Source organism: Lasiodiplodia theobromae (genome assembly GCF_012971845.1).
Source record: "Lasiodiplodia theobromae strain AM2As chromosome Unknown scaffold_4, whole genome shotgun sequence".
NCBI classification, from domain to species: domain Eukaryota; kingdom Fungi; phylum Ascomycota; class Dothideomycetes; order Botryosphaeriales; family Botryosphaeriaceae; genus Lasiodiplodia; species Lasiodiplodia theobromae.
The window spans coordinates 125850-152848 of NW_023336530.1; the positions used below are offsets into that span (position 1 = coordinate 125850).

Here is a 26999-nt window from a genome sequence, read left to right on the forward strand (position 1 = left end):
GATCAACAAGAGCCGGCTGCTAGTGCATCTGCTGGACCCTAGTTCACGCCCATTCGCCCCGGTTTTCCCCACGCTCGCGGCCACTAGGATGCATCTGAGACCTCCAGCAAGCTTCACTAGAGCTGAAAGTCAAGGGTGTACAGTGTCATGGCGGACCGAAAAGGCCCCTTCATCAACGCCCACGAGAGCCTAGATGAGGTGGCTGAGATTCGCCACCCACGTCGACAGTCATGACTGCTGCCCGTTGCATGGGTTTTCCTCGCCACGGGACAGAGCTGCGACGGTGAGGGTGCGGGTGGTTATGCCGGGGTTGTGCAATCAACGATAGACACGAGCCCCACCCGCTTCGTATTCGCCTCGGCTGAGGACGATGAATGGTGAGCAGCCAGCCAGAGATGCAACAGGCGGCCTGACCCTGCAGGCGGTCGACTTGGCAGGGCGCGCGGTACTAAAGGCCGGCGCGGTGCTCGCTGGGCCGGCCGGGAAGCCGCGCTAGCCTGGGCCCGAGACGGGAGGAAGACAGAGCCATCGTCGTCGCGTCAGGATCTGCGTCTGATTCGCGTTGCCCGGTTGCGCAGGTGCAGGATTTGCAGGACCCCTGCTCGTCGAATCGCCTTTTCCCCGGGACGCGCGCTGCTTGCTCACAACAGTCCCCCGCCGCACGCCCCTCTCCCAACACCGAGCAGGCCTCAGCATGCGCACGCAGCAACAACAACACTCCAAATGTCGCCTCCTCGAGCTCCCGGTTGAGCTGCGCCTGCTCATCTACGACTATGCCCTCTTCTCCCACGAACACGTCACCATCGCAACCGGGCTCAAGTGCAGCTTCGCCTCGCCCGTCGACAGCGGCTACGAGAGCGATGACGGCCGCGACTCGGACGAATTGATCCCCGACCTGCCTCCAGACGTCGAGCCCGTCATTCTGCCGCGCTTCGACCCGGACTTCCTCCATCTTGAACAGCCGCCGATCTTCGACAACTGCGCGAACAACGACCATGCCGCGCCCGTCGTGCCGCTCACTACTCCGCTTGCCCTGCTTCAGACGAACCGTCAAGTCAGGGACGAGTTGACCTGGCATCTCAAGAGCCAGCGCACCCACGACCGCAAGCTGTCCCTGTACATGACTTATCCCTACGGCCTGCTTGTTTTCCAGCATCTGTGCCCAGACCTGATTCGGCTGGTCCGAAGCATCCACATCAGCGGCTACTACTACCCCACGCACGCCCAGGAACAGGTGAAGCGTGCCGCCGAGTGCCGCTGGATGCAGCGCCTGTACACGCAGCCGCCGCCCATTGACGAACCCGTCATCAAAGCTGCAAACGGCGTGCTCAAGCAATTGACGCGCACCATTATGGGGCAGAGCCCCAAGGTGCCCATGGAGGAGCTCGAGATGCGCATCTACCACCCCGGGCCAAAGGGCAACGAGCTCATCTGGCGAGGCGAGAATCCCAGCAGCCCCATCTGTGTCGCACTATGCAACACTCACGGTGGGGCGATAGACAGCTCGGTGACGCAGGGCGGGAGAGGGGCGGGCGCATGGCTGAAGATCACGCCCAACCCAGAAGCGCGCACTCTGACGCAGAGGTGGAAGAGATTCACCGACGGCAACAGCAAAGAAGAGTGCGAGGGCTGGGTGGTGAACCCAGAGTGGCCGCGAATACCACCGCCGCCCATAGCGAGCAGCCCGTCGAGTCCCGGCGACCAGTCAGACGCGGGAGACGATGCGGCCTCGTAGGCGTTGGCATCTCGTAGACCGCGAGTTTCATTTTTGGTACGACTAGCGATGTTTGGCATGACTGCACGCTTGTTACGGGGCGTTTTTTGGTCTTCCTGTTCGATATTTTTCCTGTCGGGGCACGAGGCGATGATTCGTGCACAGCCATGGGCGGTAAATACGATGGTTTATCTGTGGCGCATCCATTGCACTGGTGATGACTCCACGCGCACAGTATTTGTGATACGGCCACACAGCCGGCTGTCCAGGCGTCAGCAGACCCTGAACCCAGCCACAGCATGGCCACAGATCTGTGACGCAAGCGATCCCAACCAGAGCCCCCGCCGCCCGCCGCAGCACTTCGGTTCCAGCTCTCTCCGACGGAGCACGTCGCGATCCATAAATCTGCCGCCACCCCTTTGTTAAGAAACCTTACTCGCACTTTCTTTCATCTCTTCACCTCGAAATCCACACCAGCACGCATGTCAGAATACGCACCTCCAGTCGTAAGTTGTTCCCCACCGATGACGACGCGTGGCCAAGCCCTCCCCGCATTCCCGCTTCATGCACGCCAAGTATCACCACCACAACCCACGCGCTAACGCTGCAGCCTTCGCAGGGCCCGCCTCCTCCCAAGGTCCCCGCGGGCTGGAAAGCCGTCTTCAACCAGCAGTACCAAGAATGGTTCTACGTCAACATTTACACCAAACAGTCGCAATGGGACAAACCAACCGAGCCCATTTACCCTCCTTCCGAAGCAGAAGCTAGCGTGCCACCTCCCGGCCCACCGCCGAGCTACAACCAAGGCGACGCGAAGCCGCTCGGCTCGGAGAAGACAGGCCTGAGCAGCAACAACCCGTACGGTTCCGGCTACGGCGGCGGCGGCGGACAAAGCAGTCACGACATCAGCGAAGACGAGCGGCTGGCCCGCCAGCTACAGGCCGAGGAGGACGCCCGCGCACACGGCGGCAACTCACCGATGCCGGGAGGCGACTCGCGCGGCGCCGCCGACAGCTACTATACCCAGCCAGGCGGCAGTTCCTACAGCCAGCAGCCGCCTGGCTACGGCCAGCAAACGCCGGGCTACGGCTCGCAAGAGCTGCCACCGCGCCCGGACGACAAGGGCAAGAAAGCCGGCGGCGGCTTTCTGGGGAAGCTTCTCGGCAAGGCGAGCGGTTCCAAACCGGGCGGTGGTAGTAGCTACGGCCAGCACGCGCAACCGCAGTACGGCGGGGCCGCCGGCTACCCACCCCAGCAAGGCTACTACCAGGGCCCGCCCCAGGGCCATTACGGATACGCGCCGCAGCAGGGTTACTACGGCCAGGGCGGCGGCATGCCGTACGGCGCAGTCCAGCAAAAGCCAAAGAAGAGCGGCTTGGGTGCTGGCGGAGCGGCCGCGTTAGGTGTCGGCGGTGGCCTGCTCGGTGGTATGCTGTTGGCGGACGCGATTGACGATCACGATTATGAGCAGGGTTATGAGCAAGGTTACGATGATGGAAACGATTTTGGTGGTGGAGATGACTTCGGTGGAGACTTTTAAATTGCTAGTGGCACAGTAGGTGCTGAGCCATCGTAACTAATTCCTATCAGCATGGGCTCGTTACGTAGGCAGCTGAAGCTACCTACGTAAGTCATGGATATTCGAGTGGGATGTATTTTGGATCCGGATTCGGATTGATTTTCTATGGCCTTTACCTAGACAGATGAGGCGCTCGAGCCTTCTGACTTTCCATGAGAACCTATTGTGCGCTTCGCGGGCGTTCCCAGGCGTTCCCCCCTTTCCTTTCACATCGTTCTATGAGATCATGTCATGCCAGTTCGCTCTTTCCTCGCCCATCGCCCATCGCTAGATTTCTGCAAGCTTCGGGCTTTCTATTCTAACCTTGACCACCACATGCCAGTCCCCACGTCGACTTGCAATCCCTTCGACGACGTTGAACTGGATGTCTTCGCGCATCCGCTGCGCTCTATCCACTCAAGAGCATTTCCAGCTCATGCCTTCTTGTTGTTGTTCTTCAGGCCCCTGAAATCACCGATAGTGCTCTATGGATAGAGCGACAATGCAGATGAGGACTGAAACACCAAGAAATATGAAGGCGTGAACTGGAAATGGTGACACCTAAAAGGGGTCGGGGTCTCCAGCATCGGCGGCAAAGTCGTGGTCGCCATGAGTGTAGGATGTGGTGATTCAAGGTCAGGAATGAAGCCCGATGCGTTTATTCACCATGGAGCGATGGGCGATGGGCAAGGAAAGGGCAAACAGGCACTGATCTCATGGTGATGGGAAAGGAAGAACGGGGAAGGCACAAGGCACAATAGGCTCTCATGGATTCAACACACACCTCTCTCGAATATCCATGACTTGCGTAGATAGCTGATGCTATCGTCCGGACGCAGACGTCGATTTAATAATTCTACATTTGCGTCCGGACGATAGCTTCAACTACCTACGTAAGTTATGGATATTCGAGCCTGTTGCGCATTGTGCCTTCCCAGTTCTTCCTTACCCATCGCCATGAGATCACGTCATGCCTATTCGCCCTTTCATTGCTCGTCGCTCCATGGTGAATAAAAGCTGGCTTCATTCCTGACCTTGAACCACCACCTCGCAGTCATGGCGAACACCACAGACCTACCCGACGTACCGCTGGATATGTTCAGGCATCCATTCCGCTCCATACGCTCCAAAGATTTCCCAGCTCACGCCTTCATCTTTCCTACCGGTTGCTTCCTCATCTGTGTCGTGGCTCTAACAATCGAGCACTATCGTAGATCGCGGTGGCCTGATGAAGAACTAGAACAAGAAGAAGGGGGGATTCCACTTGTCCACCTAAACTTCAACTGAGCAGCTTCCGAACGCAGAAATCGCCAGGTACTTGTACTTACCTCACTCTCCTTCTCCTTCACCCATCCTCAACCACTAAACAACCTAGCTCATCTCCTTTCCCGAGAGGCGCGCAACGCGCCTATCAATTTCTAACCTGACCAGGAGTCCGTTTACCCTCTCCATGGCCCTCACGACATCTCCCCTCTCCGCCCCCTCCATTGCAGGTGACGGCGACAGCTGTCCATCCCTCAGCGACCGCTTCCGCTCCTTCCATGAACTCCTTCCGCGCGTCCAGAACAACAAACAGCAAGAGAGTCACCACCATCGTCAACCAGCATCCTTCTCAGAACACTCGTTCCTAGACCTGCTCGCAGTCAGCTGTTCAGAACTGCGTTCCCCATCCGACTCGCTCTACGTCCACCTGAGCGGGCGCCGTAACCGTTTCGCCCGCAGGAGTTCAAAACAGCACCTCCGCCACCGCTTCCTCCATCCCTCGAAGACGGGCCATACACCCACCGAACTCCCCGCTCATCCAACCTCCACTGTCTCCGTCGACGGAGAAACACGAGCAGAACCGGCGATGGCGACTGTGACGTCCACAACAACGCCAACAAGGGCGGCCGACACTTCTTTTACTGCTGCTGATCAAGGACGGCGACGACACCACCATCAAGGGCGGTTCTTCACCCGCGGCGAGCGCATCGGAGCGCGCCTGCGTGGTTCCGACGGACTCTTGCACAAAGCCATCCTTGTTCCAGTACTGGTGCTCTTAGCCGTACCGGCGGCGGTGCTGACATGCCCTATTTGCGTCTTCATCGTAGTCAAGAATAGTTTTCAGGCCTCGTAAGTCCTTCTTTCTTTCGAGCAATCTCTTTCACCAACAAAAACAACCTCGACTGATCAAGAAGGACAGAATTGAGACGCACACATACCACACAGCATGCCGCGCACGAGGCCACAAGCCACACCCATCCTGGGTACCACCGTCGTGTCGAGGTTGCGTATTCAGTTCATAATCGGTCCACGAAGCGTCACTAGCGATGGTACACCAAGAGCAGGCTGATACAAAAGGGAGGAGACAAAGAGAAAATCAGGAGCCTGGTGGTATATAGGAATTACAGAACCGCTTTGCTTGCAAAGACCGTTTTCTTCCCCGCCTCATGATGCTTGCTGCTATTGAAGAATCCCCTTTGCTACATGCCAACGACCACGACTCCCAACAACCACCCCTTGGCGTGTGTGTGCCGAAAAGCGCTCTCGCTATGCTATGTAATCCCTTTCAAGCGGAAAAAGTTTCAAACCATGACCATACCGGTGAACAAGAGAATCTTTGCTTCTCTCGATCTGAAACCCCCAAGAAACGTAAGAAAAGGCAAAGAGAAGGAAACAAAAATCAGTTAAAAACGCACACGAATGAATTAGAGTACTAATGAATGGGAGCTGAAGATCTCCCGACAAAGGAAAATTATCACCTTTCCGGACCAATAAGGAAAAAAAGTTGTTGACGAGTACTCCGCTCTTCACAGGAAGATGCGGGGGAGAGATATTAAGAGCAAGCATCCGTTCCATTCGGAAGAGCGAAAGGAAGAAACGATGCTACGAAGAAGTGGTATGAGTTGAGAGGTCATTTCCCAAGCATAGACAATACGAAGAGAGGTAACTTCGACTCGTTTACTTGCTCGAGAGATACTCGACAGCCTGGATTGAAGGCGGCATTAGTACGGCTATCATTCTTTTTCACGTCAAGCGTTTATAGCGTACCTTGTTAATGTCATAATCATACTTCTCTAGCGCAGCTAGAGCATCACCCCTCTGGTAGCCCATGCTAGTCAGGTTCTTCAGAATCGGGTCATCATGCTCGGTGCCGGCGCTCAGTGCCCTGCCAAGATGGGGCTTCTCGGCCTCGTCACCACTTGCCGGTTGCTCAGATCCCGAGGGCGCGCCCAGCATTTGGCTGCTGTCCGCCGTCTGCGGCGCTGTGTTGCCACCAGTCGAAGGCGCCGGCTGGCTATCAGACAGGCCGGAGAAGATGGCATCCCAATCGTGGCCAGAAGCAGCAGCGCTCTGCGTCGCAGGCTTGGAAGAAGCGAAGCTCTGGGTGAGGTGCTCAAAATCCGAGAAGGAGTCTTCAGCATGGTTCTTGCTTGCGTTGTTAGTCGGAGTAGCTTGGCTGGCCATTGTGTTGCTCTTGCTGGCAGCCGGGCTGTCGAAAACCGGGTTAAACTCATCCAGACCGTCACGGTGGCTCGAGCCGAAGAGGTCATCGTCGTCGTGGGCGTTGGTGGCATCCTTGGCTTCCGCGAGATCGTCAAATCCAGCATCGAAATCATCTCCGAAGGATTGACTGCCGGGCGCCTGGTTCGCGGGCGAAGCCTTGTCCGTAGATGGGTAGGATTGCGCAGAGTGGTAAGCATCTGAAGGCACTGTTGACGATGGTGTGTTAGCATTCGAGGTCGATCCAGGAGAAAAGGGGCCGGTGGCCGGAGCCTTTCCAGCAGCGCTGGACCCTCCAAAGAGGGTTTGACCAGGGGTGAGCACGGGCGAACTGAAGGTCTTCTCTGGGGATTGTGATCCGGACTGGGCCGTGGGATCCTGACGAGAAGGCAGCAGTCCGCCGAACTCTGGCGGGAAGGAGTCAGATCCCCTGGCACCGCTACGGTTGCCGGTGGTCTGCTCGTAGGTAGGGGGTGGTTTTTGGGCGTTAGGAGTGGGAAGGTTGCTATTATCGCGGGAGAAAGGATTACCTGAGTCTCCCGTACCTTCGGGACCGCTTGTAGTGGGGGCTGGGGCTGCATCATCGCGCTTAGCCTGGGGCGAAGAAGGGGCAAAGTTATCATCGAAGCCATGTTCGCTGTTGCTGTCGCTCTCGTCATCACCACCCAGATTCTCGATCGGAGGGAACTCTTGGTTAAACTTAGATGCCGATCCAACGGAGCCATTGAGAGATGACCCGGTGTTCTGTCTTTCCTGGAATTGTTTTCCAGCACCGAATCCGGCAAAGGCGGCATCAAAGTCAGCTTTGGCGGCAGATCCCTGGCGCTGGGGCTGAGAGCCGAAGGGATCAGACCTCGGGAAGCTGAAGCTGCCCTTGCTGCGGTCACTCATGGCACTTTGGCCGGTAGTTTCAGGCTTCAGAGGCGTGCTCACTTCGGGGAAAGAACCGGGCATATCAACAGAAGTTGACGGAGGGCCAAAGGATTGGAAGGTGTCCTTACGCTCCACACCACTTGCGGACCGCGCAGCATCACTAACGTGACTGGCGGCAGGCGAAGAAGTGAGGTTGCGGTTGAAGGGCGACGGGCCAAACTCCGGTGCGGATGTGTCCTTCGCGGGCTCAGCAGCAGATGCCGACGGAGAGCCAGGGGCGTTCGTCGGAGTCTCGTTGCCAGGGGCACCGAACCTGCTGGTCGGCGGAGCCGCCTTGACCGAGGAGCTGAAAGAGCCCTGGCGGGCCGCCCCTTCACGAATGGGCAGGATGCTAGAGGAGAATTGGCGGGACTCCGGGGGCGCGGGGGGCTCGCCAACACGTGGCGACTCATGGTATTGCGAAAGAGGGGGTGAAGTGGACGGCGTAGGAACGCCTGGCTCGGAAGACTGTACCGACTGCCCAGAGGGTGCAGAGATGTTAGGCGCGCCGGACTGACCAGAGGAGATTGACGGGCCAAAGAAGTTATCAAAGTTGGCCTGGCTAGCCTCTCGGGAGAACCCGGAAGGGGACATGGTGTTTTCAGCGGGCTGAGGTGACCTTCTGAAGAAAGGGTTAGTGCTATGGCTAGCATTCGAGGGCGCAGGGCTTGCAGCGACCGTGGGCCCGGGAGTTGCTTCCGGACTGCGGTTGTAGCTTTCCTGAGCAGCCTTTGTTAGTTCACTCATTTCATTTTTGAGTTTTTCACGCTCGCCCTCGTTCGTGGCAAGCTGCTTCTTGTTGATGGCAACCATGCCCTTCTGCTGACGCGCTTCTGAGCGCATCTTGTCAAGTTGGGGTCGGAGCTGCGCGACTTCAGCGTTGGTCTGGCGGATGCGTTCCTTCAAATTTGCGTTCTCGCGCTGATCGGCTTCGAGAGCACTGGCAACTTGCTGGTGCTGGCTCGAGAGATCCTGGTAGGACCCTTCAAGCATCGCCATCTCTTGCTGAAGCTTCCTTGTCTCCTGGCGAGACGCATTCAGCCTCTCCTCCAGCTGCTTGACAATCTGGACTTCAGCCTCATACTGCGCCCTGAATTGGGAGAGGCGCATTTCCAGGTCACGCTTCTGGGCGCTCGTGGTGTTGAGCTCCGCTTCGGTTGAGGCCTTTCTGTTATGCGTCTCTTGCATTTGTGTTCGCAGAGTGTTGATCTGGTTCGACATGTTCCCGAGCTCAGCGCTCTCGTCCGTAAGCTTCTTACTCTGCTCCTGATCATTGTCGCCAAGGAGGTCATCCATCGCTGAGGGCTGCGGCGGTGCTGGGCTGCGAGGCTGTGAACCAGAGCCACCGGTTCCCTGAGCAGTCAGGGTCTGGCCAAAGGAAGAAGAGGGCATGAACGGCTTGAATATGCTTGTGGGGTTCTGCGGAGTTGGCTGGAAGGTACCGCGCGATGGGGATGCGGGAGAAGCCGCTCCATTGCCAAATGGATCCTTGTTAGCGGGAAAGTTTGCACCAGAGCCGCCAGTAGACTGCGGCTGCACAGGCGGGGAAGCGGTGAAGGCATCGAGGCCAAACAGGTCCTCCGAGGCCGATTTAGGGGCGGGAACAGCAGGGGCAGCGGGAGCAGGAAAGGAAGCGGTGGTGCCGAAAGTAGCAGGAGGCTGAGATTGGGCCGGAGGTCTGGCGGCACTGCTCCGCATGCTAGGAGGAATCAGGGCAGGCGGCAGAGAAGGTGGCAGAAATTGGACACCGGGCTTGGGCCGCTGTTGACGGATCAAGTACATAGCAACTGCGAACTCATCCCGGTTGAGTTGGCCCTCGGAATTTATGTCAGCCAGATCCCAGATTGCTGCCAAAACCTCCTCAGGCAGTCCAGAATCGCTAAAGAAGACAACAGCTTGCTCGCCAGTAATGAAACCACGGCCCTGAGTATCCACTTTGCTGAACAGGTTGTCATAAGATGCCTTCTCCTGGGGCGTGATGAGCCAGTCGTTTCCAGTAGGCTGGGCGGACTGCGGAGGGGTCGCAAATGGCGGCCTTCCGCTCATAGGGCTCTGTCCACGGCCGGTATTCTGGCCGCTGAACTGGCGGGGGATGGGGCCTTGAGCAGATCCGGGAGGGCGCATTGCAGGCCCGCGCCTGGATGCGGCCTCGTAAAGACCTGCAGGAAGCGAGGAAGGAAGGCCCTTCATAGCGCCGCTGCTCAGGGACTGTATTAAATGCATAGCAATGATGAACTCCGTAACTCCCAGAGCACCACGCTGCTCTGTATCCGCAAGCGCCCAGACGCGACCAAGGGTCTCGTTTGGTAACCTCGCCTTCTCGAAGATGTTCTTGGCCGTTTCCCCTGTTACCAGTCAGCATCTCTCCTTTCAAAAGCCTCATTGTGATGTACCTGGAAGAACTCCGTTCACTGCGCCCGACTTCTCAAAGAGTGCAGCGTACTGTGCGGCGCGCTCGGGTGCCAACGGCGGCACGCGGATGGGACCGCTCATCTGGGGCTGGATGGGACCGGGGGCAGCGGGACCGGAAGGAGGCGAGTTGTCGAACTTGGGCAATGGGCCGGCTGTTTTCGCGTCAGTTTGCGCCTTCAGGTGGGTGGGAAGCACTCACGTTGGAAAGCCAGCTCAGGAGTAGGGGCCTTGCCGGCCTGGAAGTGACCGATGAGACGGAGCACTTGACAGAAGCCAGACGAGGTCAACAGGCCCCGGTTTTCTGTGTCCGCAATTTGCCATATCTGTGTGGCGCGACATAGCCTCGGTCAGCGGTCATCTGCTCTCGATTGCGGCTTGCTTATATGGTGTGGCGCATTGCGGTAGGCGACGGCAGGACGCACCTCTCCCAGAACTTGCGGCGGCAGCTTCGTGCGCTCGAAGAACTTTACAGCAACCTCGCCGGTCACGACACCCATCTGCTCGGTGTCGGCCTGGCGAAAGAGCTCGCCGAACACGCGCTTCTCCTCGGGCGTGAGGTTGAGCGGGGTGTCTGCGTGGGCGGCGCCAACGGTCAGCGGGAGGCTCCAGGCAACGATTGGGACGGGAACGGCTAGCGGCGTGCGGGAGCCAGGCGGGAGACTCACTCAGCTCCATGCTTTGCGATGGATCCGTCATGGTGTTCCGCTAGGCTGCCAAGTGCAGCATGCGATGGGTGGCTGGGGTAGGTCGGGCGGAGCGGCGGGCGTCAGGGTCAGGGTGACGGCTCGTCCGGCGCGGGTGTAGGGGCGGGCGTTGGAGTCTGAGGCGCGGCGCAAGCTGGGATGGAGCAGCGGGCCGCGGCGACAGCTTGGGGCGTGGGATGGAACAGCAGCGAAGATGCTGTGGTGAGTGGTGAGCAAGGTCCCAAGCTCGGGAGAGTGCTTGAGGTGTCCCGGCTGCTGGCGCTCGCCATGCACCGCGCACGGGCAGGAGCGTGACTTTCCTGGCAACAAATCGTTGGCCGGACGCTGCAGCTGAGCGGAGCTGCGTCAACTCGACCCTCCAATGGCCCGCTCCGCCAATGCAGCCCGCCCCCATGCGTCACAGTCTGGCCAGCCTGTGGCGACAACAAGCTCGTGGAGCTGTTAACGCTGTCCGTCGCATGTGCACTGCCGTGTCACCACGCCCGCAGCCCGACGTCAGCGCCGCGAGCAGCCGCATTGTTGGCCGTGTCTGTCCGCCGGTTTTCCTGAAGGTCACTGCCGGCATTCCGCGAACTGCTGGCTCCCATTTCCAGGCGGCCCGCGGGTTGGACGGTTGGATGGCCGGGGTTGGCGCGTCGCTTCCACCAACGACGTGCTCTGCTGCCAGGGAAGCACGTCAAGACCTTGCCCGTCGGTCCGGTTCTGTATATGCAGCGCATTGAAGATAGACCAATGGGATTGGTATCCGCGCGTCTGCCGTCGACCCTATCAGTGCATGTGGTTGACGAGCCGTGCGGGCGGATGTGGCCGCGGCGAATTTCCCCACAAGTAGATGTGCCTAGGCCCGGCCGCTGCCGAGTGTGTCATGAGGAGTGGTATTAATATAGTAGGATGAATGGAGTTTTGTAGTGTACAAGCCTGCTTTACAGCGCAGCCGCTTCAGGCTGCAGCATGTCGTCCCAAACGCCAGAGACCGTGATTTTCCGATATCCACATGCAATCATATCGTCAGTGCCGGGCGTGGGCCGACCTTTTGTACGAGTCCTCGTTCTTGCAGAATCCCAATGCCAGCCCAGCAGGCTGCTTCGCCCCCCATGCCTTGCCCAGCAACCAATCTGTGACGCTTATGACGCGCGTCATCTTATCCCAGTTACCGCCTTCTTCAACGTTTTCTATCGTGTGCGTGAGGATGCGGCCCTCCTCATCGAACTCGAATATGAACAAGCCGACAAACTCCTCGTCGTCCCTCGCATCGCCGCCCAGAAATTCTGTGATCTTGTCAACCTGTTCACTGCCGGAGATTCCGCGGTAAAACGCGCCAACGCCTTTGCCCTTTGTTTTACCACACGTCCTCCATTTGACGATCAACTTCTCATGCGCCTTGCCGGATGTGCTGCCGCAGCCGTTGCGCATCATGCGCTCCGACAGTATCTCGAGCTTGACGTTTCCTACCACCGGAACACGTCCCCACGCCACGGGTGCTGTCCATAGTGCTGCCGTGTATGCGATCCGCCCGCTGACGGTGGGAAGATGGGGGTGTGTGGAGGGAAACAAATGGAGGGTAATCTGCGGCGACAGGATTTCCTGTGGCAGTGGAGATGCTAGGAGGGTTGGCAGACGCTCGTGAAGGACTCGGATTGCTACGTGGCTGCGTCAGTGGGCGTGATTTCGTGTTTGGCTTGCACAGCACTTACTCTTTCCAAGCTTCAGGGTCCGCTCATCCGGAGGCTTTCCATCCTCGCCCTTGTGTTCGGGCGGCAGTGGGCTGGGGGTCGATGCGCTGAACCATTCTGCTGCCTCGGGCTGTTGTACTTTCGCGAACCTGCGGACGCCGTAACGGACAGCCGGGACGGCAGCGGATGGCGTTCGTGAAGGGAGCCTGTATGCGCGCGCAAGCCTTGAAGGCGGAGTGCACCGCATTGGGCTGGCGGTCATCTGTAGGTGTGCAAAGTCATAGATGGCTGGCGCAAGTGGAGTGACGGGTGGTAGCGCGGGTGGACGTAGCGAAGGAAACGGAATCCAAGGGTAGGTTATCGATAAGGATGGACAATGATGCAACGCTCATTCGCCAGAATTCCATCCATCACCGAAATCGCTCCCGACGCCGGTCACCGTCACCCGACCGTAGCCGCTCGGCCGATGACACAGGTGTTCTCGTGAATTCATTCCTCACTCAACTACAGAGGGGTGCTGCAGCCGATGGCCAGCGCGAAGAATAGCAGGGTCTTCGAACATAGCGTAAGTATGCCTCAGTTCTTTTTTTTTCCACAGTGAAAAAGAACACGCATGGGTAGTTGAAACTATCGTCTAGACGTATATATAAAGATATTAATTCTACATTTACATCTGGATGATAGTTTCAATTATTACCCATATTGTGAGCGAAAAATGAATCCACGCTAGCTGTCTGCTGCAATGGATATTGAAATCAATTTGGATCGTCGGCCCCATAATTCATTCCCATTGGGTATAAAACTAAAAATAAACTCCTGGTGAACGCCAAGTAAGAGAAGCGTGCTACTTCTCGTTGCGCCTCTCATCCAAGCAGATGCACATGGCTGCAATGACGGTCATGTCGACGTTGGGTGCAACCGTCACGACGTACGTCTGCTGGCCGCCAAAGATCTCGCGGGCGTTGAAGAACTTGCGGTCGATGGTAGCAACAAGCTGGCCGGTGGCCTCGTCGGTGATGTCGGCATACGTGTCGAAGAAGTTGCCCTTCATGAAGAGCCGCTCCTGCTTGCCGTTGGTGGACGTGAAGCTGCACACAGCTTTGGAAGAGCCGACTGCCAAAGTCAATACCAGTGTCGCCTCAAGCGCACGGGGTACTCACAGCTCCATTTGCTTTGCACGTCGAGAATTCTCTTGCCTGACGGATCTTCGGCGTAGTATGAAGTCGGGAAGGTGAAGTGCTGTTTCCGGATGGTGAAGAGCACGTTGCCTTGCATGTCCATCACGTGCTTGCGTCCGCTGAGGGAGAAGTACTCGCCCTTGACCTGGACAATTGCGCGGCCATCGACCGTCTTGACGCTGAACGAGTCGCCGGAAAGTGACAGGACCTTTTCTTTGAGCACGAGTGGTTCGGCCTGGCGTGCAAAGAAGCTGGGGAAGAGCCCGAGCGGGGTGGGGTAGGGTGGGAGCTGGAGGTGTTGCTGAGACGACATGTTGTGTGAAGAGCTAGGAACTCAATGGCAGGTTTCAAAATGCAGGGAATACGAGGGAAGTGCTGGTGTTTTATTTGCTATAGTTAGAGTCCAGCTGTGGAAGGCACGTGCAACCAACATGCCGAAGGATCGCATGGCTGTGTAGGCAGCCGCGCCGAAATGGAAATCTGACCAAGCCTCTTGCCGATCTCAGCAAGGCTTAGCACACGAAGCGATCCTTATGACGTTACAGCAACAAAGAAGCTCGTCGCTGGGAGTACAAAGCCACGTTGGTGAGGCAGGTGTTACAGTGGGTGCTGAAAGACCTGAGCCATCGCGACTAATTTCTGTCAGCATCTGAGCTCATTACATAGGTAGCTGAAGCTACCATCCGGGCGTAAATGTAGAATTGTTGTAGCTTCGGCTCCCTACGTAAGTCGTCGCGAAGATAATTGCGGGGGGTCATGTCTTTTGTGGATGTATTGTGGTGGGGTATGTATGGCACGCTAACCTATCTGCCGACCCAAGCTCGCTTTTTCATCTCACTCGTCGCGTGTCCAACGTCAGATGCGTTGGCGAAATGCAGCCGCTTTTTGTGGTCCGACGCTTCCGTTTCCGTCCATATAACTCTTCTCAGCTGTTGAAGCCCTCTCAAGCAATTCACGTCGCATTCCGCACGCGCGCACCACAGCTCTAGCGATCAAGGTGCCAAACACGGTTGAGCTCCGTCCTCCTTATGTCACCGAGACGAATTGTAGCCTCTGCTGCCAAGTTGCACTAAGCGCCGCCCGCGCGTGTCTCAGCCACCTTCACGTGAAGTTTTGGCGTTCAAGAAAAGCTTCTCGCAAGAAGGCGCATCCCTGGCACGTTACCTTGCGGAAAGTCGAGACCGTCCACGCCTGCGGGAGACGCGCCCGCTCCCGTGGGCGACAAAACGTCCGCCTTCCGCAGCGATCCTTGCGAGGATCAAGCCCTTGGAAAATTTCCCACGAGGAGAAACCCTACGAGCCACCGGATGGGACTCCGGTACCGTGGTCCTCCGGAGGCTGAGGGATCATGCCTTCACCTCATTCGCGAGCCGGAAACCTGAGGCTGGCCCAGGGATTCACTAACGCCTTGTGCGGCCACTGACAGACAGGGCTCCCACAAAACTTTGAACTTTGTGCCTGGCGGCTCGCACTAGCAACCAATGGGCGCCACTCAACCGTACAGCCAGCTCCCCCGCAACCGCAACAGCAGCGACGGCGCCCTCTCCCATGGATGGGCGTTTTTCTCTAGCGTCCCATCACCCCTCCTTATATACCTCTGCCGTCATTCGTACCCGCAGCCACGACGCTTCCACATGTTACCACCGTCTGATGAATCCCTGGCTCCTCTCCATCTATGGAAATGAGCTATGGCTATGACTCTGCTATCAGCGTGCCAACACTGATCGGTAGCCTTCTTTCCTGCCTTGCCACCAGCTGTGTCCTCGTATCCTATCTCTTCCTCGCGCCCCAGCAGCCTTCCTTCCGACACGCTCTCGTCTTCGCTCTTGCACTGACCGGTGAGTTTCTCTTCGCAAACAAGGATTAATCCTGACTCTTGTATAGAATTCATCAACTCGCTCAACAACACCGTATCCGGCATCTATGTACTTGAGCATCGGCATGGAATCGCGCCTGGTGTAGCTTGCCAGCTCAACGGCTTTATCGGCCAGCTATCTGTACAAGTATGCCAAACCATCCCCCAGCACCAGCAGCCTTACGCTGACGCCCGACGCTCCAAGGCTACAGACTTTTCCATTCTTACCATTACCCTCATTACTTTCTTTACTGTCATCAAGAACAGCTACATCTCTTCGGCATCTCGGTTGTGGAAAATAGTGACGTGTGTGTTGGTATGGATTGTCCCCCTAATAACAAGTAAGTTGCAAGACCCAAGCCCACTGCGCCCCGGAGGCTAAGGGCAGTCAAGGTAGCATAGCCGCAAGTTCCGACGCAATACAGCCGGTTGGTGGCAATTGGTGCTGGATTCCGAAGGATCGCACGGTCCTGCGTTATGCTTTAGGCCATGGCTGGCGTTTCGGCATCATCGTCGCAACGATATGCATGTATATTTGCATGTATTTCTACATCCAGCACCATTTCTCCAGCAGCAACGCCTTCGTCGATCCAATCTCGACGTCTCCACCCGGTCGCTATCTGGCAACAATAGAAGCCGATTTGGCGAAGCCACGGCCAGCTGTGATGCGAAGGGCCACGGAACCGAAGGACCTCAAGATGATTGCTGAACTCGACAAAGCAGTTAGCCAACGTCTTACCGAACACGTCGAGACGACCCAGCGTAGCATTAGTGCCATCGTCCCAGCACACATGGATGATACCACCGCCACTACCTCCCTAGACATGACAAGCCCCAAGGTTGACGCCGACGCATCAGTTGCCCGCAACTCGGTGCTCACCATCGACATCCCCCGCCACAGCCTTGAGCTGTCCTTTCTCAGTCATTCAGCCCCACCAACGAGCACAATATTATCCCGTAGGCTTCGCGAGAAGCCGTCGCAAACACTGACCATCGACACATCCATTACACCGTCAAGCCCACCACCTCGAGAGCTGTTTGACTCGCCCACTTCGATTCGCACACACATGCAACAACAGTCCTTCAACCGCCACGCACAGGTTGGGCGAGAAGTGCGGCGTATGCTTCTGCTCAATGCCTATCCCGTGGCATGGGTAGTACTGTGGCTGCCTGGGATTGCAAACAGACTCGTCGAGGCGGCTGCCGGAAGCTCGCCACGCTGGTTGCGCATCATGCAGAGCACGACACAGTATGTGGGATTGGCAAATGCCTTAACATATGGCTTCAATGAGTACATGCGGAGCAGAGCGAGGAGGGATGGAAATGAAGGATATGGTTGGTCGTGGAGAAGAGGTATGGTCTGAGAAGTGAGACAAGGAGCACGAAGAAATGCCCAAATAGAGATCCACCATCTCTCTCTTAATGCACTAACTCCAGCCGAAGCGCCTCCCCGGTCTCGTTTATATCACCCACTTGTGGGGCGAGCCTCCGGTTACGGGCCTTCTGACCATCACCTAGACGTCATGGTCGTAGGAACCGCAATTATTCATAATCGCCTTCTGTACGAAGTAACGCCAACAAGATGCAGCACCCATGTCTCAGTAACGAAATGCAGCAACTTATATCCAACTTCAGTACTTGCGATGACGTCTCCTTGCATTAGCGCAAATTCGGACACGTAGTTTGTATAAAAAGGCGGGGTTCACACGTTCGAACATCCACAGGATCAGGCACCAATCAAGATGATCGATACACAGATCAATCCCTTTGATCCAACTGTCTCTCAGGATGAAGTAAACCGGCTCTTCCGGAAACTCAAAGACACGCGTCTCCCGGAGTATCCAATCGTGCCCGATTCGGCCGACAATGACGACTACGGCGCACCGCTGGACTGGGCGCGCCGGCTGAAGGAGTACTGGGAGACCCAATACGACTGGACCAAGGCGCAGGAAGAGGTCTGCTCCTGGCACCACTTCAAGACGCGCATCGAGGGCATCGACATCCACTTCGTCTACGAGAAAGCCGCCGCCTCTCCCTCGTCCTCGGCGAAGCCAATCCCGCTACTCCTCATCCACGGATGGCCGGGCAGCTTCTACGAGTTCTCGCGCGTCATCAGGCCGCTCACCAGCCCGCCCTCGGCCGACGCGGGGCCGGCCTTCGACGTCGTCGTCGTCTCGCTGCCGGGCTTCGCGTGGTCGGGCCCGCCGCCGCGGCGCGGGTGGACGCTGCAGGACTCGGCGCGCGTCTTCGATACGCTGATGGGCCGGCTGGGCTACTTTTCGTACTGCGCCCAGGGCGGCGACTGGGCGCACTTCGTTCTGCGCGAGCTGGGATCCGGACGCTTCCCAGCCTGCCGCGCCGTGCACACCAACATGTGTCCGAGCGAACCGCCCGTCGCCCCCGGCGAGGAGCCGACGAGCCGCGAAAAGTGGGCGGAGGAGAGGCTTCAGTGGTGGCTCGGCCGGCCCCGCGCGGAGCGGCACATGGGCTTCGCCGTCGAGATGCGCACGCGGCCGCAGACGCTGGGCGTCGCGCTCAACGACAGCCCCGTCGGCATCATGATGTGGGTGGGCGAGAAGTACAACGAGCTGACCGACCCGGAGCGCTACGCGGACCTGCAGGATCCTGAATTCAACCACCGCCTCGCCACGACGCTGAGCCTGTACTTCTTCACGCCCCCCAGCATTATGACCAGCATGCTGTGCTATTACGAGAACGTGAGGCACGAGGACTACGCCGAGTTCAACCTGCGGCCCGAGAACAGAATCACCGTCCCCATGGGCTTCACCAGTTACAAGTGGGATACTTCGCCTACGTCGGAGCGGACCGTTGCGACGACTGGAAATGTCAAATGGTTTAAAGAGAGGGATTACGGCGGGCATTTTGCGGCGCTGGAGACTCCACAGGAGATGGTTGATGATCTGAGAAGCTTTTGCGGACAGTGGTACTCGGAATAGACCTCTGTTTTCCTTTTTTTGGGGGGGTGTCATATGGCTAACCACTTATCCAATCATTTGAATAAACCCGTCAATCCGGGCGTAATGTGAAAATGTCTTCCTAGGTTTTCATCCAAGTGAACAAATGAAAAGAAAGTGATATCGGATTAGCCACTGCTGTTCGGTATGATAGGTCACAAATGTAACGAGCCTTCTGCATCCTATAAAAGATAATACACTCTCCCTCTCCATATGAAGTCTAACCCGACGGCTGAGTGTATTTGCATGAAAAGTCAAGTTCTCTTGGGATCCGCTGGGGATGGTTACAATTTCGCCTTTGAGGGTGCCAGTAACTTGGCGAGGTTTCCCATTACGAACATGAACTGGTTTCATTAGCTCGAATTTTCTTCCAGTCCCTCGGAATTGTCGCTTACTGCTTCATCTATCAACCCAATATTCCCCGGCAGCGGAACATAAGTGTCACCATCATAGAATGATCTCATAGCATGCCAAAAGCCCGGATACGTGTCGTTCTGCAGCAGGTCGTAGAAGAACCTGTCCGGTGGTTAGATGACCTCCGCATGATAACTTGAAAATGTTGCTCACTGAGCCTTGTGCGCTCCGGCCGGTACCACTTTCTCCTCAAGTGTCACCTTCTCGTTCGGGAAGCTTTTCATAGAATGCGTGTGGCGAGCCGGTATGAAAATTGCAGGGTCTCCTCCCTGAACCACCTGCGTCTTGCCGTCGAGCGTTATGGCTACTCGGCCTTCAACCACTGTGATGTACTCGGAGTGGTTCTCCCGTCACACGTCAGCATATCCTGAGATGACTTGGGCCCATCAAACAATACCTTGTGCCAATGTGGCGGAACAGTGAAGACTTCGGAGCCTGGTTTGCCGTCGCCGAAGACGCACGTGGTCCACCTGTCTATCGAGTCTTCTGGTAATGATTCATCAACGGTAATATCCATCCATAGTCCCTTTTGGAATAAGTCAACTTCTTTTTGTTTGAGCTGCAACGTTCACGAACCTTTCCCATTCCAACGGTCTTGTAGATCTTGCGAGAAGTCATGGTTACTATGACGAGCGATTGTGTGAGCTTATTCTGACCTGAAAAGATCGTAAGTGTCGACCTTCCATCTTCGGCGGGGGTCAAAACTAATTATACGGCTCGGATGCGGGGCTGATCGTCGATAACGAATGCCCGTTGGGATCGGACGGAGTACGGAGGCCACGCAACTGCCTTATGTCCGTTATTCTTTGTCAGCAGCAACCGAAACTTCAAGATCTAGAAGATCTATAGCCTTCTCTCGCAGCCGATGGCTAGCGTGGATTTGTTTTTTGCTCATGTCATGGGTAGCTGAAGCTATCGTCCGGACGAGAATGTCGAATTAAAAATTCTACATACATGTCCGGTCGATAGCTTCATCTACCTACATATGTTCTTTTTCTAAGGAAGAGCTGGGGCATAGTTACTCTATGTTCTAAACCCGGTTCCGAGCTCATGTAGGATTACTCGCTCTATGCCAAGACTTGCCGAGTCCCATGTAGACTCTCCATTGCAACTTACGGGATGATCACGGCTACGTATAGTGTTTCGTATGTGTTGAAAAACTTCCATTATTACCTTTGCATTTTGATCAAATTATTGATCAAGAAGCTTATACAGATAGAGAGTCGCGCTAAACTCTCGGAACTCGGACATTTTCGGAAGCTTATAGGTATACTACAGTACGTCATGCTAATAGGCTGGTGCAAATCTCAGTCAGCCGTATAACTGGGTATTGCAGCCGAAAGCTAGCGTAAATTTATTTTCTAACGCCTGTCTTAGGTCGTACTATATATATTTAGTTGAAGCAATCATGCAAACATAAATGTAGAATGAAATTCCATACATTCACGTCCAGACGACCACTTCAAGCCAACTCTCTTTTTTCAATGATTAGAAAAGAGATTTCTTTTCCGGGGACCGCATTTATTCACTGGAAGGGAAAAAAAAAAGGGGGAAGAAAATCTACGTGAAACAACGCGAATAACGTTATGCTTGGACAAGAAAAGCATCATAGTGTATTGTTAAATAGTCATATATACACAGAGAATAGACATAGCAGCATCCTCGTTAGAGAGATTTAGTAAAATAGCATACAGTGCGAACTTCTCTACCATCCGTTGCACTTAAGCTTAGCCAGGTTGAGGTAATCGGCGTTGATGTCCCACAGGTTGGACAGACCAAGGTTACCGGCGTCGTTGACGATCTCCTGCTTCAGCAGCTCGATCAAGCGCTCGACACCAGGCTGGCCGTAGACGTTGGCGTAGTGGAAGGAGCGGCCCAGGCCGACGGCGCGCACACCGAGAGCGAGCAACTTCAGGATGTCGGTGCCGTAGCGGACGCCGCTGTCGGCGTAGACCTCGAGCTGCTCGAAAACCTCGGGCGCCTGCTCGTAGATCTCGATGGCAATCTCGAGCGGCGAGGGCGCGCCGTCGAGCTGGCGGCCGCCGTGGTTGGAGAGGTAGATGGCCGGCGCACCCACCTCGACCGCCTTCTTGGCGTCCTCGACGGTGTAAACTCCCTTCAGGATGACGGGGAGATCCGTCCACTGGGTAAGCTTGGTGGTGTAGTAGTCCCACTTTCTGCCGTTAGCGTGGCTCTTTCGTATCATCTGAAGCACTTACAGTCAGGGCCTGGAGCTCTGCAGTGTCGGTGGCCTGGCTATCGCGATCACGGTAGCGAGCGTCACGGGTGCGGTCACCATCAGCCACAGCGTCGATGGTGAAGACGATGGCCTTGGCACCAGCAGCCTCAGCCCGCTTGATGTTCTCCTGAACGCTGCTGTCATTGGCCGTCACGTAGAGCTGCTGGAAGGTGACTTGAGACCCATTGCTCGGCTTTGCTGCAGCAAGCTCCTCAATGGTCTTGCTTGCGTAGAGAGCAGGCTAGGAGATAGTCAGCGTCTGATCCAGCATGAGCGCTACATTTGACCGACCATGTAGAGGATATCCTGGGCATAGGCACCCTTCATGAAAGCAATCTCAGCTTCCTCGGGGTTGGAGTAGGCAGCACGGGCAGCCGGAGCAATGAAGAAAGGAGCCGAGAAGTTGTAACCCAAGATGGACGTGCTAAGGGTGTTCTTGGTGTTGGAGATATCCTTGAGCATCCTGGGCCTGAACCTCAGTTGCTGGAAGGAGTCCAGGTTGTTCCTGTATGACCATTCGCCACCAGAGGCGTGTCTGTACCAGGTGTAGCTGGAGCCGTTCAGGCAGTTTCTGGCCGCAAACTCGAAGTCCGGAGCGCATTGCATCTGGTCGAGCTCAGGGCAGATATTCGGGGGCTCGTAACCCTCAACGCCGAGAACACGTTCAAGACTGTAGAGCTATTAGCCAAGGGCTGGGAAGGACGAGACAGCGTAGCTCACCCAGTGTCAGGCTCGTTCAACCATGGGTAGGCAGCAAGGGAAGAGCCCACAAAGGGCGCGAGCAGATGGAAGGAGCGCATTTCAGCAGCAAAAGAATGACAGCAACAACTGGGAAGGAGCGGTAGGCAGCAGTTGAAGGCATATTGCCGGTCTACAGGCGGTTCTTATATCCACAGATCCGCAGAAAAGCCAAGCTCAGTATCTCCAGGCGCTTCCCAATGCCACGACCCGCAACGGCGCGATTCGTATTGCAGAGCGCACGCGGGACAAGCCGCCGCAAAGAGAAGCAAGAGATGGCACTGGATCGCATAGATGCTGTGGCCAAGGCATGCTCCGATTGTCGGGGGCTTGGCGGCGATGTGAAGTTGAACCGAGCGAGTCATAGGAAGGTCCGCTGTCGACGCAGGTACGGAGCTATGTCAAGCGTCGGCTCCGGCGGCCAGGAAAGCCCATGGGACATGCTTAATCTGGGAATGCTTTCCGCGAAATTGGCAGGTGTAGCGCGTGGGATGGGGCACAGCCGTAGGAGAACGAGACTAATTAAGGAGCAACAAGGAATTCTGGGGACTGGAGAAAAATTTGGAGAACCCCGTGGCGGAAGGGAGACAGGGCTGTTTCAACGTCTGGCGGGGCTGCTCCGACACTGCACGGTTGCAACCCGGCGGCTGACCGGTTCTTCGGTTAGATTAAGTGCCTTGCAGAAGCTTAGCTGTAAACATTAATGCATATCGACAGCTTCCTATCAAGGGGGCGAGGTCTGGAAAGAAGTCGAATGGAGAAGCTGCGACGGGTGCCCCAGGTCGGGCTGCCTTTCTAGTCATGGTGGGCCGGAACACCCCCACTGAGTCGTGTGCTTGGCCGCATAGACGCCATTTCAAGGGTTGTTTCGCGAATCGCAATGATGATCTTGTGGTGTCGACAGCACGCCTGGCTTGTTGACGTTGGTGGTCCAGAGGTGACTAATGGGCCAGCGGAAGTCTTCCGTCCCGAAGCCGGGGGAACACCAAGCGAGCGCTGGGGTGTGGCACAAGATTTGAGCCTTATGAACGCAGAAGGCAACGACGACCTGCAACTTCTAGAAGTCGCGACCTTCAACTGCCAAAATTCCATGCATCTAATCCTCCGTGACTCAATAGCCGATCGCTCCCACGATAATAATGAATGTTTATCGGAGTCTCGTCTTTCATTCACAACGGAAGGAGGGGGGGGTCAAACCACGCGCTTTCCTTTGTAAGTGCTATTTGGAAAACTCTCTTTCAGCAACTGCCACTCCAGTAACTCAGCTGGATCTAAGGAGTTTGTTACAAACAACTCCTCCGTGGCGCAATTGGCTAGCGCGTCTGACTGTTAGCGGTAATCCAATTACCATTGCAATCAGGAGGTTGACAGTTCAAGCCTGTCCGGGGGAGCAGTTTCTTTTGATCTTTGGTGTATCTTTCCTTTTTGTCCACAATCAGGGGTTAAGTTCATTTATACCCGTTCGTAAGTGTCTTTTTGATTTTTATCCTTCTTATGCGAATCTACGCAGTGAAACCATGTGCAAATACACCTTTACAGTCCCATCTCGCAGCCGATGGCTGGCGCGAAGAATAGCAGGGCTTTAGAACGTAGCGTAACCATACCCCAGCTACCTATGAATGACATGAGCAAAAAACAAATCCACGCTAGCCATCGGCTGCAAGAGGGGATTGTAGATATAAAACTCCCTCTGTCCTGTGCAATCCATAATACAATTTAATGGAGCTTAATACTTGCTAAACTTGATCACGAGCCTACTTTTGCACATGTGCTTCCGCTACACTGATCTCGCTGTAGGATTTGGTGTTCGCTCGACTACTCAAACACCGGTCCTTGTGCTCCACTGCGTCTCGACGCGAACCGGCGGACAGACGTCCCGGGCGCCGGGCCGGCGGTTTTGCGTATAAGAATCCCGGGCGAACCTGCCCCAGTTTCACTGTCATTTCGGCTAGCCCCACTCTATACGGGCATCTTTCTTGAGGCTGTACTGGGCAGCTTATCAAGCGATTACATTATCGCCGTGAATGCTCCGATGGGATAGCTACATGGAGCAACTTTTCGACACATTGGCCCCAGCCCGCCTTGCACATGCCGTCATGAAAACACGCCCGGATCTACGCCTAACACATGCCCAACCCATCGCTTTGATGCAATCCGAGATCCTTGTCCTTCGTTTCCTCCCATAAACGCCTCCTAGTCAGCAGAGAGCAAAACAAAGCCTGTCGCAACGCCACCCATGCATGCCAACGGGGGAAATCACTCTAGCGTGGCTCTCTTAAAGGTGCAGGGAGATAAGGTAGCAGAGCTTCTGCTTCCTGCCGTGGCTGGAAGGCTTGCTGCACATCTCCTCGCTTCTCGTACGTGTCGGCCAACATGCTGTCAGCTACGCACTGCCAGAGTCGGTCCCCAGCTCTCTTTGCCAGGACCCGTCCTGCCTTGGCACTCTTTTCCGTCTGCTCACCAATGATGTTGGTGAAAAAGGCCGCCGTCATGTAGTTCATGCAAATCGAAAGCAGCTGGTTGTTTGCTACAGCCTTTGCTGCGTGAAGTGCCTGCTGGATGCATTGCTTCATCTTGACAATCGATGAGTCCTTACCTTTGGTCGTTGCCTTCAGCAACTGGCAGGCCGATCTCATCGACAGGTTTGGATGCGTTAGAGTCTGTCCTTCGATTTTCTGCAAAAGCCCCTCCGCGTCTGCATGCATCGGGTGCGATGGCGAGCGGATTATCAACAAGGTATTCATGATAGCCAGGATGCTGAGATCTGACTGGGCTGTATGCTGCATGGGTGTCACGTTCGTCGCCCAGAGCATGCGGAAGTGGCCCAGCGCTGCCTGCGTGTTCCCGGATCCTTGCTCTATGACTCCATCGAGATAGATAGCAAAGCGGCTCATTGAAGGCCTGCGATCCTCCGAGAACATGGGTGCAGCTTGATCTAGAGCAGTGAGGTGTGTCCGGGCTGTCTTCCAATCTGCCTTGTTGCACGCCATGAAGCATTGGTAAAGACGGAAATGCCAGTCCAACGCACGGTGCCATTCCATGCAGACTGATGCGCCGTGTATCGACATGGGATTGGGATCTGGAGCGGCAAGACTTTCTGAGAGCATTATTTAGCAAAGAGGAGCAGCCTGTGACTGGCCCTTTTGGAGCCACTTACCTTTGGTGAGTTTAAGGCCTTCTTTCAGATAGCTCTCGGCCTTGTCCTCAATAGGATTCTTCAACAGGGCAGTCACGCCGCTCAAGTAGTATCCCAGCATCCATAGATCCCTCTTTCTCATCCACGCCAAAGACAATCGATCTCTACCATCTCCGTTCCTCTGGAAGATACCGCCAGTGGTACCAGTAAGCTGCACACTGGGGGGTCGATGAACAAGTACAGAGAACGTGCCGTCGTCTTTGCTATTGTCACCGTTCACAGCGCTATCCATGATAGCTTGCAGGTCGCGCATTTTAGCAACAGCCTGGTCGGGCTTGTAGCTTTGCAGGTTACACGCCAAGTCGATGAGATCGAGCAGAGCCACAATCGGGCCAAGTTCTTCCATGGTCAATTGCAATTGAAGGCTCCTTGCGGACGCAATGGAGCGCTGAGCTTGCTCGATGCTGTCGGGGTTCATGAGGCGCAAGTACACCATAGCCAGGATGGTGGTGCTGGCAACGTAAATGGCCTGATCACCCAACTTCTCGGACAGGGTAGAGACTTCGATTAGGGTATACATAGCTGCGGTCAGATCAGCATGTGTTGCTGACTGCATACAGAGAGATGCACGTAGGAGTCGGAAGGCGTAAGTCCACGGAATATGCTGGTACCTAGGGAGGCCTTTAGCTTGCACACAAACGCGGGGTCAGGGTCAGTTGTCTCACATTTCAGCGGAGCGAACCACGCTGTCAATGGACTTCAGAGCAGCGGCATGGTTGGATGTGAATAGAGAACGGGCAAGGAGATGTTGCATAGTGTACTTCAAATCCAACATGTGGTGTCTCTCGCAGAGACTAATGCCCCGGCTCAGGTACTCCTCAGTCTGAAAGTTATTGTCCGTCTCTTCATGCAACAGAGTAGCATATCTCAGGATCGTCATAGCCTCTTGCCGCGGATTCATGCGGGATTCTTTGATCGCAGCTTCTAAGCAGCCCAGAGCGGTCGACATGAGCTTGTAGTATTTGTCTTCGTCCGACTGTCGGCGCGAAAGAGCCACCGTGGGCCCCATGGCATGAGCAGCAGCGATATACTCATCTGCGAGCGAGAGCAAAAGTTGCTGAGGATTTAGGGGGGGCGGCGAGGCGGGGTTTGGCCGAGGGATCTGAACTTGGACTGTCGGCTGGCGCGGAGGCGAGGCGGCCTGGGAAGCAGTATGAGGGACGGGAACGGGGTTTGGACGTGAATACTGAGACTGCTGCGGACGATGCGGGTGGTAAGGCGGCGGCGAATGCTGCGCAGGGTATTGCGCAGGCAGAGGCGGGTAGCGTTGGTAATGCTGCAGTTGCGGTTGCGGCTGCTGCATCATGTGCTGCTGAGGTGACCGCTGCGGAATCATGACCATTGGGTGGGCCGGGTAGCGCTGGGGCTGGGGCTGGGGCGGCGAAAGAGCAGGAGCGAACGACTGCGGGTGGTGCTGCTGCTGTGCCGCGAGGTAGGCGCCAGGTGAGCCGGCAACAGGCGCGGGCGCGGGAGAGCCATGCATCTGCGGATAGCCTGCGGGCTGTTGCTGATAGCCATGCTGAGGGGGGCGCGGGGCGCCATAGCCGCCGGGCTGGGGCTGCCCGGATTGATGGTAGTAATGCATGCCTGGCGGGGGCGACGGCGGGCTATATGGGCTTTCTCATGGTGGAGTCGTCGCGACCTGGTCATGATGCGGGCGGCGATGCGCGAGTAGCGGCGGGAGACGTGACGGGGCTTGGCGCGGGTGCTTGGCGCGCCGCAGGGTCGCATTGGCTGAACAGCCGCGCGCTTCTGCATCGCGGGCCGAGGCTTGCGGTACGGCCGCTGCGGACTGAAGAAATGCGCACAACAGCACCGAGCGGACCGCCGTCTGCACGAGGCGCCGCGCCGGCTCGCGCTTCGGCCGGACGATTTCCATGTTCTGCCCCGGACCGTTGCCACTTCCGCCCATGTAAAAGCCACGGTGCTGCTCTCCACCCAAGTCCGC

At 56.3% G+C, this 26999-nt stretch overlaps 10 protein-coding genes across 10 annotated transcripts; 4 read left to right on the plus strand and 6 right to left on the minus strand.

Annotated features, from left to right (window-relative positions):
• Nucleotides 1-694: 694 nt before the first annotated feature.
• Nucleotides 695-1735, plus strand: LTHEOB_1450 (uncharacterized protein; the record flags this gene model as incomplete). The annotated part of the gene is made up of 1 exon (XM_035510153.1): nucleotides 695-1735. The coding sequence occupies one exon, from the start codon at nucleotides 695-697 to the stop codon at nucleotides 1733-1735; it is 1041 nt and encodes a 346-aa protein (XP_035365960.1).
• A 461-nt stretch (nucleotides 1736-2196) lies between these two features.
• On the plus strand, nucleotides 2197-3254 carry LTHEOB_1451 (WW/Rsp5/WWP domain-containing protein; the record flags this gene model as incomplete). Its single annotated transcript, XM_035510154.1, has 2 exons — nucleotides 2197-2220; nucleotides 2334-3254. The coding sequence occupies 2 exons, from the start codon at nucleotides 2197-2199 to the stop codon at nucleotides 3252-3254; spliced, it is 945 nt and encodes a 314-aa protein (XP_035365961.1).
• Nucleotides 3255-6212: 2958 nt separating this feature from the next.
• On the minus strand, nucleotides 6213-10775 carry LTHEOB_1452 (UBS TS-N domain-containing protein; the record flags this gene model as incomplete). Its single annotated transcript, XM_035510155.1, has 11 exons — nucleotides 6213-6239; nucleotides 6303-8122; nucleotides 8186-8835; nucleotides 8887-9428; nucleotides 9525-9606; nucleotides 9679-9766; nucleotides 9827-10012; nucleotides 10061-10231; nucleotides 10279-10402; nucleotides 10502-10650; nucleotides 10745-10775. 11 exons carry the CDS (start codon nucleotides 10773-10775, stop codon nucleotides 6213-6215), a joined length of 3870 nt encoding a protein of 1289 aa, XP_035365962.1.
• Nucleotides 10776-11791: 1016 nt separating this feature from the next.
• Nucleotides 11792-12703, minus strand: LTHEOB_1453 (Tubby; the record flags this gene model as incomplete). The annotated part of the gene is made up of 2 exons (XM_035510156.1): nucleotides 11792-12423; nucleotides 12478-12703. 2 exons carry the CDS (start codon nucleotides 12701-12703, stop codon nucleotides 11792-11794), a joined length of 858 nt encoding a protein of 285 aa, XP_035365963.1.
• A 597-nt stretch (nucleotides 12704-13300) lies between these two features.
• LTHEOB_1454 (uncharacterized protein) lies at nucleotides 13301-13947 on the minus strand (the record flags this gene model as incomplete). The annotated part of the gene is made up of 2 exons (XM_035510157.1): nucleotides 13301-13569; nucleotides 13617-13947. The coding sequence occupies 2 exons, from the start codon at nucleotides 13945-13947 to the stop codon at nucleotides 13301-13303; spliced, it is 600 nt and encodes a 199-aa protein (XP_035365964.1).
• Nucleotides 13948-15315: 1368 nt separating this feature from the next.
• LTHEOB_1455 (Epoxide hydrolase) lies at nucleotides 15316-16853 on the plus strand (the record flags this gene model as incomplete). The annotated part of the gene is made up of 5 exons (XM_035510158.1): nucleotides 15316-15472; nucleotides 15519-15830; nucleotides 15883-16399; nucleotides 16451-16738; nucleotides 16796-16853. The coding sequence occupies 5 exons, from the start codon at nucleotides 15316-15318 to the stop codon at nucleotides 16851-16853; spliced, it is 1332 nt and encodes a 443-aa protein (XP_035365965.1).
• A 378-nt stretch (nucleotides 16854-17231) lies between these two features.
• LTHEOB_1456 (Epoxide hydrolase) lies at nucleotides 17232-18446 on the plus strand (the record flags this gene model as incomplete). Its single annotated transcript, XM_035510159.1, has 1 exon — nucleotides 17232-18446. The coding sequence occupies one exon, from the start codon at nucleotides 17232-17234 to the stop codon at nucleotides 18444-18446; it is 1215 nt and encodes a 404-aa protein (XP_035365966.1).
• Nucleotides 18447-18748: 302 nt separating this feature from the next.
• On the minus strand, nucleotides 18749-19496 carry LTHEOB_1457 (uncharacterized protein; the record flags this gene model as incomplete). Its single annotated transcript, XM_035510160.1, has 5 exons — nucleotides 18749-18808; nucleotides 18860-18980; nucleotides 19032-19222; nucleotides 19276-19404; nucleotides 19455-19496. The coding sequence occupies 5 exons, from the start codon at nucleotides 19494-19496 to the stop codon at nucleotides 18749-18751; spliced, it is 543 nt and encodes a 180-aa protein (XP_035365967.1).
• A 1087-nt stretch (nucleotides 19497-20583) lies between these two features.
• Nucleotides 20584-21917, minus strand: LTHEOB_1458 (FMN-dependent dehydrogenase; the record flags this gene model as incomplete). The annotated part of the gene is made up of 4 exons (XM_035510161.1): nucleotides 20584-21051; nucleotides 21098-21358; nucleotides 21409-21787; nucleotides 21838-21917. 4 exons carry the CDS (start codon nucleotides 21915-21917, stop codon nucleotides 20584-20586), a joined length of 1188 nt encoding a protein of 395 aa, XP_035365968.1.
• A 2199-nt stretch (nucleotides 21918-24116) lies between these two features.
• Nucleotides 24117-26636, minus strand: LTHEOB_1459 (Cohesin loading factor; the record flags this gene model as incomplete). The annotated part of the gene is made up of 4 exons (XM_035510162.1): nucleotides 24117-24952; nucleotides 25013-25573; nucleotides 25622-25662; nucleotides 25717-26636. The coding sequence occupies 4 exons, from the start codon at nucleotides 26634-26636 to the stop codon at nucleotides 24117-24119; spliced, it is 2358 nt and encodes a 785-aa protein (XP_035365969.1).
• Nucleotides 26637-26999: the final 363 nt, after the last annotated feature.